The 14530-nt window shown below is 41.9% G+C and overlaps 1 protein-coding gene across 1 annotated transcript; it reads left to right on the forward strand.

Moving 5' to 3' along the window:
- The first annotated feature begins 4326 nt into the window (after positions 1-4326).
- LOC110071763 (1-phosphatidylinositol phosphodiesterase-like) lies at positions 4327-10359 on the forward strand. The gene has a single exon (XM_078386445.1). The coding sequence runs from the start codon at positions 6754-6756 to the stop codon at positions 7600-7602; it is 849 nt and encodes a 282-aa protein (XP_078242571.1). The 5' UTR covers positions 4327-6753; the 3' UTR covers positions 7603-10359.
- Positions 10360-14530: the final 4171 nt, after the last annotated feature.

Raw genomic sequence — 14530 nt, forward strand, 5'->3', positions numbered from 1 at the left:
AGGACTAGACTTATATTGATTTACGGGGGCAGAAAACACATTGTACCGAAGGCTGGACTGAAATGAAATACTGTGTACAGTATATGATAATTAATTTACTCTAAAAGCAATTCATGGCTTGCGTGTCTTACCTGGGAATAAATCCAATCGGGATGGGAAAAAAAGAGCGATCCTATGCTTGTTTATTTGGAATAATGTAGAATTGTTTTAAGTTATTCTACGGGATGGATTTCTTTTTACAGACCAATGTTTTATGAAACAAAGATAAAGGTTTACATTGTAAATACACTTCATTTTATTTCTCATGTATTAATTAGTATGTGTGCCTTGTTTGGAATGGGAATTCATGTATGTCCTTTGCAAACTGATGTAGGAATATCTAAGGATCTTTCCTCTTTCTTCAATTATATCAAAGCATTACACAATTTAAAATGGATACATATGAAATATAAGTAAAATTAAAATTAAATTAAAATGTTGAGATAATTAGACTATTTTGACCAGAGGTAGGCTGCTTCAATAGTGTTATCTTAGCCATTTGCTGGATATTCATTTGTACATGTGATGGGGTATAAATTGCAGACACAGAAGTTCTCGTCGTCGTTTAGTCGTTTAGTCGTGTCCGACTCTTTGTGACCCCATGGACCAGAGCACGCCAGGCCCTCCTATCTTCCTCTGCCTCCCCTAGTTGTGTCAAATTCATGTTGGTTGCTTCGCAGACACTGTCCTACCATCTCATCCTCTGTCGTCCCCTTCTCCTCTTGCCGTCACACTTTCCTAACATCAAGGTCTTTTCCAAGGAGTCTTCTCTTCTCATGAGATGGCCAAAGTACTGGAGCCTCAGCTTCAGGATCTGTCCTTCCAGTGAGCACTCAGGGTTGAATTCCTTTAGAATTGATAGGTTTGTTCTCCTTGCAGTCCAGGGGACTCTCAAGAGCCTCCTCCAGCACCACAATTCAAAGGCATCAATTCTTCGGCGGTCTGCTTTCTTTATCGTCCAGCACTCACTTCCATACATCACGACAGGAAAAACCATAGCTTTGACTATTTGGACTTTTGTTGGCAAGGTGATGTCTCTGCTTTTTAAGATGCTGTCAAGGTTTGTCATTGCTTTTCTCCCAAGAAGCATGCGTCTTTTAATTTTGTGGCTGCTGTCTCCATCTGCAGTGATCATGGAGCCCAAGAAAATAAAATCTGACACTGCCTCCATATCTTCCCCTTCTATTTCCCAGGAGGTGATGGGACCAGTGGCCATGATCTTAGTTTTTTTGATGTTGAGTTTCAGGCCGTTTTTTGCACTCTCCTCTTTCACCCTCTTTACAAGGTTCTTTAATTCCTTCTCACTTTCAGCCATCAGAGTGGTGTCATCTGCATATCAGAGGTTGTTGATATTTCTTCCGGCAATCTTAATTCCGGCTTGGGATTCCTCCAGTCCAGCCTTCCGCATAATGTATTCTGCATATAAGTTAAATAAGCTGGGGGACAATATACAGCCTTGTCGTACTCCTTTCCCAATTTTGAACCAATCAGTTGTTCCATATCCAGTTCTAACTGTTGCTTCCTGTCCCACATATAGGTTTCTCAGGAGATAGACAAAGTGGTGAGGCACTCCCATTTCTTTAAGGACTTGCCATAGTTTGCTGTGGTCCACACAGTCAAAGGCTTTTGCATGAAGTAGAAGTAGATATTTTTCTGGAACTCTCTGGCTTTCTCCATAATCCAGCGCATGTTAGCAATTTGGTCTCTAGTTCCTCTGCCTCTTTGGAATCCCGCTTGTACTTCTGGGAGTTCTCGGTCCACATACTGCTGAAGCCTACCTTGTAGGATTTGGAGCATAACCTTGCTAGCGTGGGAATTGAGTGTTCTACATTGATTTAATTTCCCCACAGTCACAGAATATTTATCCTGTATCCAAGTAGCCCCATTTTACTTGATATTTTTTAATCTTCCTGCTTCACTTTGGAGTACTGTATATTAAATGATTTCCAGGTGGTCCAGCTAGAGTCTTGTCCTGATGGGAGACACTCTTCAGCATTCATACATTTAGCAGGGTGTGTTGTTTTTCTTCTTCTTAGGTTTAGCTGAGCCTCTTCTGGTTTAACTTTTAGAGCTTGGGATGTATGCAGAAAACCTTGCCTCCATTTGAAGGAAATCAACCCTGTGTGCTCACTGGAAGGACAGATCCTGAAGCTGAGGCTCCAATACTGTGGCCATCTCATGAGAAGAGAAGACTCCCTGGAAAAGACCCTGATGTTGGGAAAGTGTGAAGGCAAGAGGAGAAGGGGATGGCAGAGGATGAGATGGTTGGACAGTGTCACCGAAGCAACCAACATGAATTTGACCCAACTCTGGGAGGCAGTGGAAGACAGGAGGGCCTGGCGTGCTCTGGTCCATGGGGTCACGAAGAGTTGGGCATGACTTAATGACTAAATAACAACAAGACACGGCCTCATAGGACACTTTTAATGACTGGTAGATTGTCCAGGGGAAAATCTTTGAGGCTTCAGAACAGTACCTTCAGAGGAGGGCAAGTAGGATGATCAGGGGACTGGAAACCAAGCCCTGTGACGAAAGATTGAAAGAACTGGGGATGTTTAGCCTTGAGAAAAGAAGAGCGAGGGGAGAGATGTAGCACTTTTCAAATACTTGAAAGGCAGTCGTACAGAGAAGGGGCAGGATCTGTTCTTGATCATCCTAGAGTGCAGGACATGTAATAATGGGCTCAAGCTACAGTTACACAGATTTATTTATTTATTTATTTATTCGATTTTTATCCCGCCCCTCCAGACAACGTCTACTCAGGGCGGCTTACATCAGCTAAAACCCGTTAAAATAGCATATAAAATGCAATTATACAATTAATTCTAAAAATAAAGAAGAAACATCAATACTGAAACAGGAAAAAAAGAAAAAAACCCAAGAAGTCTTAAAGAAGTATCAAGAAGCAACACTGATATTAGAAATTTAGGCTGAATATCAGGAAAAACCTACCTTCAGAGGTGGTGAGCACTCCAACACTGGAAGCATTCAAGAGAAGATTGGACAACCATCTGTCAGATCTGCTTTGATATTGATTCCTGCACTGAGCAGAAGGCTGGACTTGACAGCCTTATAGGCCCCTTCCAACTGTTGTGTTTTTTTCAGCAGAACCCAGGTTTTATTGTCAGTGGGATCAAGCCTTCAGATAATACTAGCAGGCAGCACAATAATTACACTGAGCATGCTTGTATAAAAGGCACTTTTTCCAACAGCCCACCAGAGGGCATTGCTGGGAAACAGGTGCACAAAATGCACATTTATTTATTTTTATCATATTCATTTTCAGGGATTAGATTTAAAAAAAAAAATTTCCTGGGATCCTTGTTGAATCGTGTCCCACTGTAATTACATTTACACTCTGTCTTTCTACTAAAAAGTAGTGCTCAGGTAAAAACAAATTTAAAATCAACAAAGTGCATGGTTAAAAGATTATTTCTTTTATTCTCTCTTCTGCATGTTTTTGGTGAAACTAGCAGGAAGATGGAACATCACGAATGCCTGTTCCATAAGCTGCGACAGACACATGCCTCAAATGGTCAAATTTAACAGTGCCTTACTACCCAGATCCAAATTTATCTTGGTAATCAGTCTCCCCAACTCAATGCAATAAAAAGATATCTGTGGGAATTAATATCCATAAGTACATGAAAGTATCAGCATACCACTGAAATTGCCAGGCTACAGATACACTGTGACCAGAATCCTATTGTGGATTTACACCAGTGTAAATGTATTTATATAAACAGTCATAGCAAATTGCCACTAATTAATGATCAAATCTGAATATCTCTTGTATTCTCAGAAGAAATATTAGTTCCCACCTGTGCTGTGTGATCATAGAAGGAAGAAAGGAATACTTAATATTAGATTAAAAAGAGGAAAGGTGGAGAATGAATAGAAAAAATATTAATTGACATAACTTCAAGGAAAAAATATCAACACAAGTAATGATAATGATAGTTTTATCCCTTCTGCCAGCCATTGAGAATGAAGCCGTTCTCACATGCAAAAAAATTAAGTCTACGGTTTGTGCATGGAAAGGTAGACCGCCTAGAGTGGTTGTTTGACCAGATAGGCGTGATAATAAATACCTGCAGTGGTCTCGGTGTGGATCACAGCTACGCAAGCATAACAGACTTTTTTTTAAAAAAAAAAAAAAGCCATTATCACTTGAGTGATACTTCTGTTGAAACTGAAGATGTTTATTCTCTTTTAAGAAGGGTCCACAGAAGTTGTTGAATCACCAGTTTACTTGTGTATAAGCATACGTGGTTTACTCATGAGTGAGGAGGCAGCAGTGGTGATACCGAGTGGCCTTGTCAGCCAGGTGGGTGATATAAAAATCAATCAATCAATTAATCAATCAATCAAACAAGCAAAAATACTGGTGTGAGGGAATATGCTGTGGTCAAGGTTGAGGAGATGGAAGAGAGGGAGTCTCCCTTTTTCCCTCCTTTCTTGTCAGCCAGAACTGCTCTGCCTTATAGGAGTGGAGCCCATGGAGTCGACATGGCCCCATGCCTTGCCTTTTCTCAAAGCCATCATTCATTCAGCTGCAGTGGCTTTCCTTTTCCTCCCCCCCACCTTTTGTTACTTAAAGTGGCGTATCGAAAGAACAATGCATCAACCTAGTATGGTATTAGAAAGATGCTGCATCGGTTAGATTTTTTTTTTAAAAAAAATAGAAGACAAAAATAGAGGAGAGGGTTTCTGCATCCTTCCTTTCAATGTCACCAGCCACCTAATACATCGCATGGTTGTCACTTCTGATAATGCCCCTCACACTCAATTTGGGAGTAAACTAGCTACCTGCATGGACAACACAACAAGAATTGTGTCAAAAAACAAACAAAACAGAAGTTCTAGCTCTGTACTAGAAAGAAGGAGGACACCTCTTAAAGGGGCAGGATGGGTTGATCTAAATAGAAATGTGTGGAAGATGCAATTCGGTTTGAACCAAACTGTACCAACAGTGATGCAAATATCGATCTACATACCCATCTGGACAGGCCCAAAGGAAGAGAAAGACTCAGAAGTGATTTAGGCAACATGTGTGGAATTTCTTCCAAACAATGACTCAGACTCTAGCTGAAATAAATTGTGGTCTTTGACTATCCATTCTGTGTGGAAACTGGAGGAGTTTGACTAGGGTGTAAGAACAGCCTGGCCCTGACATGATACTCCTGATAAGTTCATAAACATTCTATCCAATCTGCTGCATCACATCCTTTGGCATTAACATAAGCAGGCAGCTGAACCAGTCATTCTTGTCTATGGAGCAGGCCTGACACCTTCATGCTGACTTGCTAATTAAATTGCGCTTATAATGCCTTCACGATTATGTCAGCTCTGGTGTCTGTCTGAAGGGAAGCAGAAGGGAGACGGACGTGTTTCCTAAGTGAGTAGACGGGCTTGAGGGTGGAAGGTACTATTCAAACTACATCTAGATTATGGATCTACATGGTTCATTTTCAGACCTACTGAAAATATTTAAAGTAGGGTAACATCTGGGTCAAAATAACTTAAGTCATTATTAAAAAAAACCTGGCCATAAGCTGAAAAATAATTGATATTAAACCTTATAAGACTGCTGGGTGACTGTGGTGGCAGCAAGCATTTACCACCGGACAGGGAGAACAGTAGTAAATGTGGGTGGTCATGAAAGGGCAGGATATTATTTGTACCGGTACATAGCTTATATATCTATGTGAGAATTGGGGGGGGGGGGGTTCTATGGAAGATAGAACTGACAATTTCCCCCCTGGTTTTGCAAATCTTTGAAATTCAGCAAATTCTCCAAAAGAACTCCATGTTTTTCTCATCTGAAAACAGACATTGATTCCTTCTAATGCAACTTTGGTCATGAAAATCTGAGACCTCACTCCCTCCTTCATCGTCTTACTTTTTTTGGTACCACTTATACCCTGTTCAGTTGTTACTGTCTATGTTTTTAATCAACATATAATGAGGGTAGTGTGTTTTAATCACCATACATGTCGTGGTCACTTTCCTTATCCAAAAAGTGCCAAGTTTGAAACAGAGAGGTCTCTGTTCTTTTGGAGATATCACCTGTGAATAAGGAAGGTGGAAGAACAGGGTTCTGGTTTACATGAAAAGTCTCTGGGTGAACAGGAACTTTTTGCCTTCAGATCGGTTGCTTTGTGGAGAAATCAACAATGGAAGAGAATGGGACTAGGTGCTCCCCTTATGACGATTAAAACAGCAGCAGTTAAACCTGCGTAGGGTTCTAGTGTGATGAAGTGTCAGGGAGAACATGAAATCTAGCCCCCTTTTGTATCATTTTGTCAGGTCCTGATAAAGGTATTATCTAACTCTGGAAGTTCCTCCCCACAACACAATCTGTCCCTTGTAATCTGAAATGCACCTAAAGGAAAAAAAAAACTGATTTTAAAAAGAAATCAAATATGAGAGGAAATGAAACTGTCAGGTTTGTTGAGGTCAGTCCAGGTTGCTTGGCAGACGGTTGAAGAGCCTGTGACAATTAAACCTAGCAGGCAATATGTGAGATAAACTTTGGCTTTGGTTCTCCTACTACTACTACATATTGTGGAACTTAAGGGCAAATTTGGGTTGCCAGGATAGGTTTGCATCTAAGAATATTTGTGTCTTAAATTCTCACTGTACGGAAAACATGCCTTTTCCTCTTAGCAAATATGGTGTTTTCTCTTTCCTTCAGGAGCGTCTATTTGTATCATGGAGACTGAAAAGCTGGAGCAAACAGAGGCCTTTGACAACACCTCTGGGCCTGCCACCTCCCTCCCTGACTGGATGTCAAGCCTACCTGGACATTTTTCTTTGTCTGAAATTTCAGTCCCTGGTACTCATGACTCCATGAGCCTGTTTGGTGGCTCAAAGATCCGGTGCCAGAGCTGGCCACTAGCAGCTCAGCTGGTTGCTGGTGTGCGCTTCCTGGACATTCGCTGTAAGCTAGAAGGTGGCCATTTCCTCATCTACCATGTCAACACATTTCAGGAGGCCAACTTTTCTGAGGTACTTAAGACCACTTTGAGCTTCCTAGAGGAACACCCGCAGGAGACAGTCCTTATGAGGGTCAAAGAGGAACTCCCAATTATTCCCAATGCAGACTTTGCCCCTCGCTTGCAGCGTTATCTGGAGGAAGAAGGCCAGGGACGAGTTTGGGCAAAAGAAGCCATTCCCACTTTAGGCCAAGCTCGGGGGAAAGTTGTCATCTTGGAGGAACTAGAGAAAGAAGTGCTGGGAGTACCTTATGAAGAGCAGAGTATTGGTGATGATTGGCATGTTCTCTCACCAGAGTGCAAATGGGACCAGGTTAAGAAGCACCTGGGCATGGCAACGAGTGGTGACAAAGCTGTCCTTTATCTTACCTTTTGCTCTGGTAATGGCCTCTTCACCAACCCTGAGGAACTTGCCAGAGACATCAATCGACGTTGTTATGAACATCTGAAGACTCAGGCTAAGAAAACTGAGCGCTGGGGTGTAGTAATCATGGATTTTCCTGGCACAGGACTGATTCAAACCATTGTGGAGAGTAACTATGGCACATGGAACACCACTGCTTAGCATTTGTGATGAAACAAGGCAGGAATAGTCATGAAGGTTCTAGAAGGTTCTAACCAGTAAGCCAGCTTGTTATACTTGCTAGCAGTTCCTCTTTGTTAAGAGCGCAGCAAGGGTTTTAACCTGTCTGGAGGACAAGGCTTTCTGTTAAAGAAGTCCTCCTGTTCCATCAGAAGCCAGAGACAGATGTGAGAGACGGCCCTGCAGCAAGAGCTGAATGCACATTAACGTTGCAGAATTGATGAGGCAGGATTTTAATAAGACTTCAAAAGATTCTCACACTTCAGACCAATCACTAAACAAAGCAAGCTAATTTGGATAACACCAGAACTGAGAGAAGCTCACGCTGTGATATTCCGATGCTCACGTTAGCTAAGATTTTCATTTTTTTCCCAGTCAAAGTCTTTCTCTAATGCCTGTTTATGGTCAGAGATACGTAAGAGTGAGTTGTGATCACCCAGTGAGGATCAACATTTTTCACAGTATCCAAGAGTTGAAAGGTACCTTATTGGGCATCTAATCAAGTTGTTTCCAACCCTAAGTCCCTAGATGTTTTTAGACTACAGCTAAGATACAGTGGTGCCTCAACTTCCGAACTTAATCCGTTCCAGAAGATGGCCGTAACTCGAAATGGTCGTATATCAGGACGTTCGCAAGTCGAGGCACCACTGTAATTTGCTAAGCATTTGTCATGCTGGTTAGGCCTTCTGGGATTCAAAGACTGACGACATAGAGGGGATCCAAGACTGGGTATAAGTGATCTAGTCCAGCCATTCTCAACTTTTTTTTGGCCAAGGCAAAAAAAACACAACACAACCCTGAGCTCTTCTCAGGTTCCAAGGCCGCAGGTCAAACAAGGATACAACACGAACAGAAGAACAGAAAATCCCTTTCTCCATTTTTCAGTCTGTGGCCCATTACAAATGCGGCAGTGCCTCCCAGAGGGCCTCTGTCTAGCCACTTGTACCATCAACATTTAGTTGAACTCCTTTATCTTTTCATTGAAACACACTGATGTGTGCTCTACCTACCTACACTCTAAAGCAGCTGAGAAAAATTTATTCCATAGTCTATATGACCATCTATCAAATTCCTGAACAGAGCTGTCTTTTATTACCAACAGACCTCTTGATGATAGGAAATTTTGGAGGTCACTAATTCACAGGATTGCGGTAGCTCACAAGCTACTTAATGGTGCATAATGATCTTGATTCTGCCATTTCTTCTCCATGGTAAACACACCCAGCTGCTTCAATCTTTCTTCATAGTTTTTTTTTCCTCCAGGCTCCTTGGCAACTTTATTGTTGTGACCTTTATGCATTGCAATTTGTTGAGATCTTTATTTGATAGTTATTACTCTCTGCTACACCGACTAGAAGGCCTGATCAAGGTTCCATCTGGCTCAGAATTTTGCTCTGAGTGTTGGCATGAAGCTGGAAACGTGCTTTTATCTGTGTTTTTCACAGTACAGATACCAATGATTGTATGACCCAGTAGCATTTTAGTTTCTGTGTCATTGGAACAAAAGTCTTGGAGAAAGATAACAGATGTATTAGTAATTTTTCCATGGTGCAGTATCAAGTACTGTACAATGAAATTTGTCAGGTACAATGTACAACACAAGTTGTACCTATAGTTAGATAACAATGTAATTTTTGCAGGGAGCTGAGGTCAGGAAGCCGGAAGATACTGGCTTTCTTGTCCTTTTGTTAATTTCAAAAACCCAAGTCATTTACAGTATTATGTCTTTTAGCATTGCCTTATTCATCAGACACATACAATCAGCCAGAAATTAGATTTTCTGATCAGAAATAAATAGGAGTAGGCTGTAATCACTCAATGAGTGTCAGAAATTCACAGGATTGTAGAGTTGGAAGGGATTTTATTGGAATCATTGGACAATTCCCTATACTGTAGTAAAGGGGGCTGCTCAAGAAATATATCTCATCCTGACAAATTATTCATATATGACTATTCATCATAACATTTCTGCAAACCCTAGAAATACTTGTTTATTTTTTAAAAAATATTTGCATTGGGAACTTTGTAACATCACTTCCCATCTAAAAATGGCAAGAAATGCTGAAGAATAGTAAAAACAAATTTACTTTCAAAGTATTTTGTAAAGTTATTTCACCTTTGTTTCTGAACACCTACGAGAAAACATGACATTGCTTTTTATCACATCTGATGGACATGTCAGGAAAGAAAAAAATTATTGGAGATCTGTACTTGAAATGTTTCAAAAATTGTATCTTGTGCGATAACATTTAAACCGGAACTGTTTTTATTGAATATTATGCCTGAGATTGTAGATAAAGAATTGAGATATTTGATAATATGCATAATTACTGCAGCTAGAATACTATATGGGAAATACTAGAAGAAATACTGTCCTTAGAGGAATTGACAGAAAAGATACTGGAAGTGGCAGAGATGGGTGTACTAACAGAAGCATTGAATGGAAGTTCATCTCAAAAAAGTCTCAAAACTGAGAATGATTTTATAGTTGGACTCAAAATATGGATTGGAAAGTATAGATAAAAGAAGAGCAGGAAGGTCCAAGTAGGGAATGGAGAGATTATTAACTATAGAAATTCTGTTAAAATTTACTAAATTGTTTTTGTGATTTTCTTAGTATAACTGTAGAAGTGGATGTAAAAAGTATTCTCTCACTGTCTGGAATTTCCCCTTTTCCCTGCCCATATCAATTCCCCCTATGCCCCATACCCTGACCCAAAACCCTAGTTCCATTGAAAATGAATGAAAATTAATAAAAAGAGAAAGCATAACACTGCAATAATTTCTTTTATCTTTAGTTTCAGTTTTGCCAATGTTTCCTTCCTGAGCAAAGTGTTAGAGAGGGTGGTGGCTGACCAGATCCAGGTCCTTTTGGATGAAACCAATGCCCTGGATCCATTCCAGTCGGGCTTCAGGCTGCAGCACGGCACAGAAATGGCATTGGTTGCTCTGTTTGATGACCTGTTGAGGGAGGCCGACAGAGGAAAAACATCTCTGTTTGTCCTCCTCGATATCTCAGCTGCCTTCAATATCATTGATCACAGTATCCTCCTGGGGAGGATCTCCAACTTGGGAATTGGTGGTCTGCCGCTTGCCTGACTCTGATCCTTCTTGGAGGACCGTCCTCAGAGAGTACAGTTTGAGGGGAGAATTTGGGCCCCATGGAGTCTCAATTGTGGGGATCCGCAGGGCTCGATTATCTCCCCAAGGTTGTTTAATATCTATATGAGGCCACTGGGTGGGGTCATCAGGGGGTGTGAGTCTTCATGTCATCAGTACTCTGATGACACCCAGCTCTACATCTCCTTTTCTCCAACAACAGTGGATGCTGTTCCGTCCCTTCAGCACTGCCTGGAGGCTGTACTGCAATGGATGCAAGAGAATGGACTGAGGCTGAATCCGGACAAGACAGAGGTCCTGAGGGAGGGTGGCCCCTCCATTGGTAGTTTGGGAAACTCTTTTAGGAGAGTGACTCTCACCGTGAAGAGTGAGGTTCGCAGCCTGGGTGTCCATCTGGATCCAGCACTCACCATGGAAACCCAGGTAGTGTCAGTGGTCCACTCCACCTATTTCCATCTCTGGCAGATTGTCCAGCTGCGTCCCTATTTTGATGTTAGGGCGCTCACCACTGTGGTCCATGCGCTTGTAATCTCAAGATTACTGTAATGCACTCTACATTGGGCTACCTTTGAGATTGATGTGGAAGCTTCAAATGGTGCAGAATGCGGCAGCCAGACTTCTCACTGGGGTGAGAAAATATCAGCAGATTTCCCCCACTCTGGCTGCCTTGCACTGGCTGCTTGTTCTTTTCCTCACTGATTTCAAAGTATTAATGATGACATATAAAACCCTAAATGGTTTAGGACCTCGATATTTGGTGGAACACCTCCTCCCACCTTGATCTACCCAAATCACTCGTTCTAGCTAAAAAGGGCAGCTGAGGGGGCTATACGCCGAGGGAGGCCCGGTGAGAAAGAATAAGAAACTGGGTCTTCTTGGCAGTGGCCCCTCGCCTCTGGAACAGTCTGCCCCCAGAGATCTGTCTGGCTCCCTCTCTGGGTGTTTTATAGAGCAAACTTAAGACCTGGCTCTTTAGGCCAGCTTTTCCTCCTGTCATCACTTATTTTTTCCATCTTGAACTATATTATTACTGTTGTTTTTATTTTATTATATTGTTTCTATTTTATCTATTATTGTTAGCCATCCAGAGTAGACTTTGGTCTAGATGAGTGGGGTATAAACAAACAAACAAAGAAACAAACGTACTGTATCCCCACAATCTCAAAAATCTTTTTCTCCATCTCCCATTCCAGCAGGCTCTGAAACTCGCTTGTTGTTTTTCTTTTAAAACCAACACATTCTAAACCGGAACTTAGCAAAATTACTAATGGATTTTGAATGTTGCATTCCAAACCCATTAATGTTTCCAAGCCATTAATGTTTTCAGTCCGATGTTGCTTTAAATGCTTAGCCTGCCAGGAAGCCTTGCTTCCTTTTCTTTTCAGTGTGCGTGGTGCTATCTCTGGAGGAAACCACACCCTGCTTTTACTCCTAGTTTCTGAAGTTTGCCCTCACTTTTCTTGTATATTTCCTGGCAATGTGATGACAGCATGTCACTTTTGCAGTATTCCTGTGATATTTTCATGGATTTTTAGGTTTGTGAGGGTTTGTTTGTTTGTTTGTTGTCATTAAAAACTGATAAGAAAAATCAACAACTACCTCATAAGAACATCACCAGAAGCCCCCATGTGTGGCAAAATGTCTTTCTTTCTTTCTTTCTTTCTTTCTTTCTTTCTTTCTTTCTTTCTTTCTTTCTTTCTTTCTTTCTTTCTTTCTTTCTTTCTTTCTTTCTTTCTTTCTTTCTTACATTTATATATATCAATGATGTATGTGGGCTCTTTACTGGTCTCTTTCTCTGAACTTTATCCCCAAAATTACCTTATAGAACAAGTTTGGCAGAAGAACTCATTGGCTCATGAGCCCCAAAGAAACTTTGTGACTAAATAAGAGCTTCAATATATTCACAAAGGCTTTCACGGCCGGGATCTAATGGTTGTTGTGGGTTTTTTGAGCTCTTTGGCTGTGTTCTGAAGGTTGTTCTTCCTAACGTTTCGCCAGTCTCTGTGGCTGGCATCTTCACAGGACAGCACTCTGTGCTCTGGTGTAGCTGGCTATGGCTACACCAGAGCACAGAGTGCTGTCCTCTGAAGATGCCGGCCACAGAGACTGGCAAAACGTTAGGAAGAACAACCTTAGAACACGGCCAAAGAGCCCGAAAAACCCACAACAACCATAAGAGCTTCAACTTGGATCTCTCAAGTCCAACCGTCTTAACCATTGCATTTTACTGCCTCACTCAAATCTGCAATTATTATATAAATGATACCAAGGCTGATGCACTAGGGGTAAAACAATCCAAACCAATGCAGCTAATTTGCACAATATGCAAAACTGCATATTGCGTAAATACTGTTATTTGTTATGGAGATTACATGGATTTGAAGAACTGCAATATCAAATCCCATGAGGAACACCATATTCTTCTGGCAGTAAGATCTTTTGGGTGGGCCCTGGAAGTTAATTTTCAGTGAGGTCAGTGGTAGCACTTCTTATCTGAAGGCTTTAAAACTATTTCTGTTAGTAAAATGCAGATGCTTTTTGAATAGCCGAGGACTGCATACAATTCATGTCCCCTGAGGCTAGTCCTGCTGACATGGTGGCAGAAAGAGATTATTTGCTCCATGTGGTGATGGTGGGGAGGTTTCTTTCATATGAAGACTCTCCATCTTTGAACAAAAGTACTGGTTGCCTTGAGAATAAAACCTTCGTTGAAAGCACTGGTTCTTTCCTGCCAAGAATAATGAGCTTCATGGCTTTGTGGGAATTCTCATCCTTGGAGAACAAGACATATTTACCGCAGCCTAGCTCATTATTTAGCCACCGTGGTGATGTCCCTTTAGGACTGCTGAAAAAAACAGCATGTTTGGGATCTTCTCCATGTAGACCAAGAACCTCTTGAAATAGCTCATGGATCATCAGACCCCTCTCTCTCTGCTAGGCTCATCCACTCCTTGTTCTATTAACAGACCCCCACCTGCACCTCCAATTTCTGGAAGGGGATAAACCTTCCTCTTCAGACTGATAACTTTTTGCCCCCCCAACCCCGGAATAAGGCGCGAGACAATAATATGGGTTTAAATACGGGCCACACTTTATTAATTGTACAATCATATATATCAATTTCTTTATTCTGAAGGAGGGGGCCTGCTGTAGTGCGGAAACAATTAAAGTGATTAACGTAAGGGCGAGTCCCCGGCCCCCCAGGCCCCCGCGACCGCGAGGGATAGCAGGGACCTGGCCGGCCGCTAGCCGAACGCCCCCAGACCTTTATCCCCCTTTGATTGAGGGTTGTTAGTCTGGAGTGTCCCAGCGCATCTTCCCGCCACAGGCACTGTAATCGCACGATCCGCAGTGCCGGGCGGTCGGATGTACTGTTGGCTTACCTGAAGTTACTGCGGGACCCACCGTAGATGCCTATAGGGCGTTCCGGAAGGGGAAGGCCCTTTAAATACCAGGGCTTTCCCCTCCCACCCGGAAGTCGCGTTGGCCCATCTCGCGATATCCCGGGTGGAGGGCAAGGCCAGCCTCGCTGTTCGAGGCCACGGACCCTCCAGCGGCTGGATCAGTCTACAACCATATTGACCATGAGAAGAGAACTTTGTAGCTGCTGATCCTTGATTAACAAATGACTAAATATCTTATTTGAATGGTGACAGAACAAATCAGACTCCGGATAGGTAAGAAGTCAGAGAGCATTTCTAGCATACTGTACATATTATTTGCAGGGCAGAGAAGTAAAATTATTCTCTTATGGAGGATTTGTAAGGCTGGTCTTTGTACCTATTTTTAA

The sequence above is a fragment of the Pogona vitticeps genome, chromosome 2, assembly GCF_051106095.1.
Source record: "Pogona vitticeps strain Pit_001003342236 chromosome 2, PviZW2.1, whole genome shotgun sequence".
Taxonomy (NCBI): Eukaryota; Metazoa; Chordata; class Lepidosauria; order Squamata; family Agamidae; genus Pogona; species Pogona vitticeps.

Excerpts from the sequence above, each read along its gene's own strand:
- LOC110071763 (XM_078386445.1), top strand. The coding sequence starts at position 6,754 with ATGGAGACTGAAAAGCTGGAGCAAACAGAGGCCTTTGACAACACCTCT.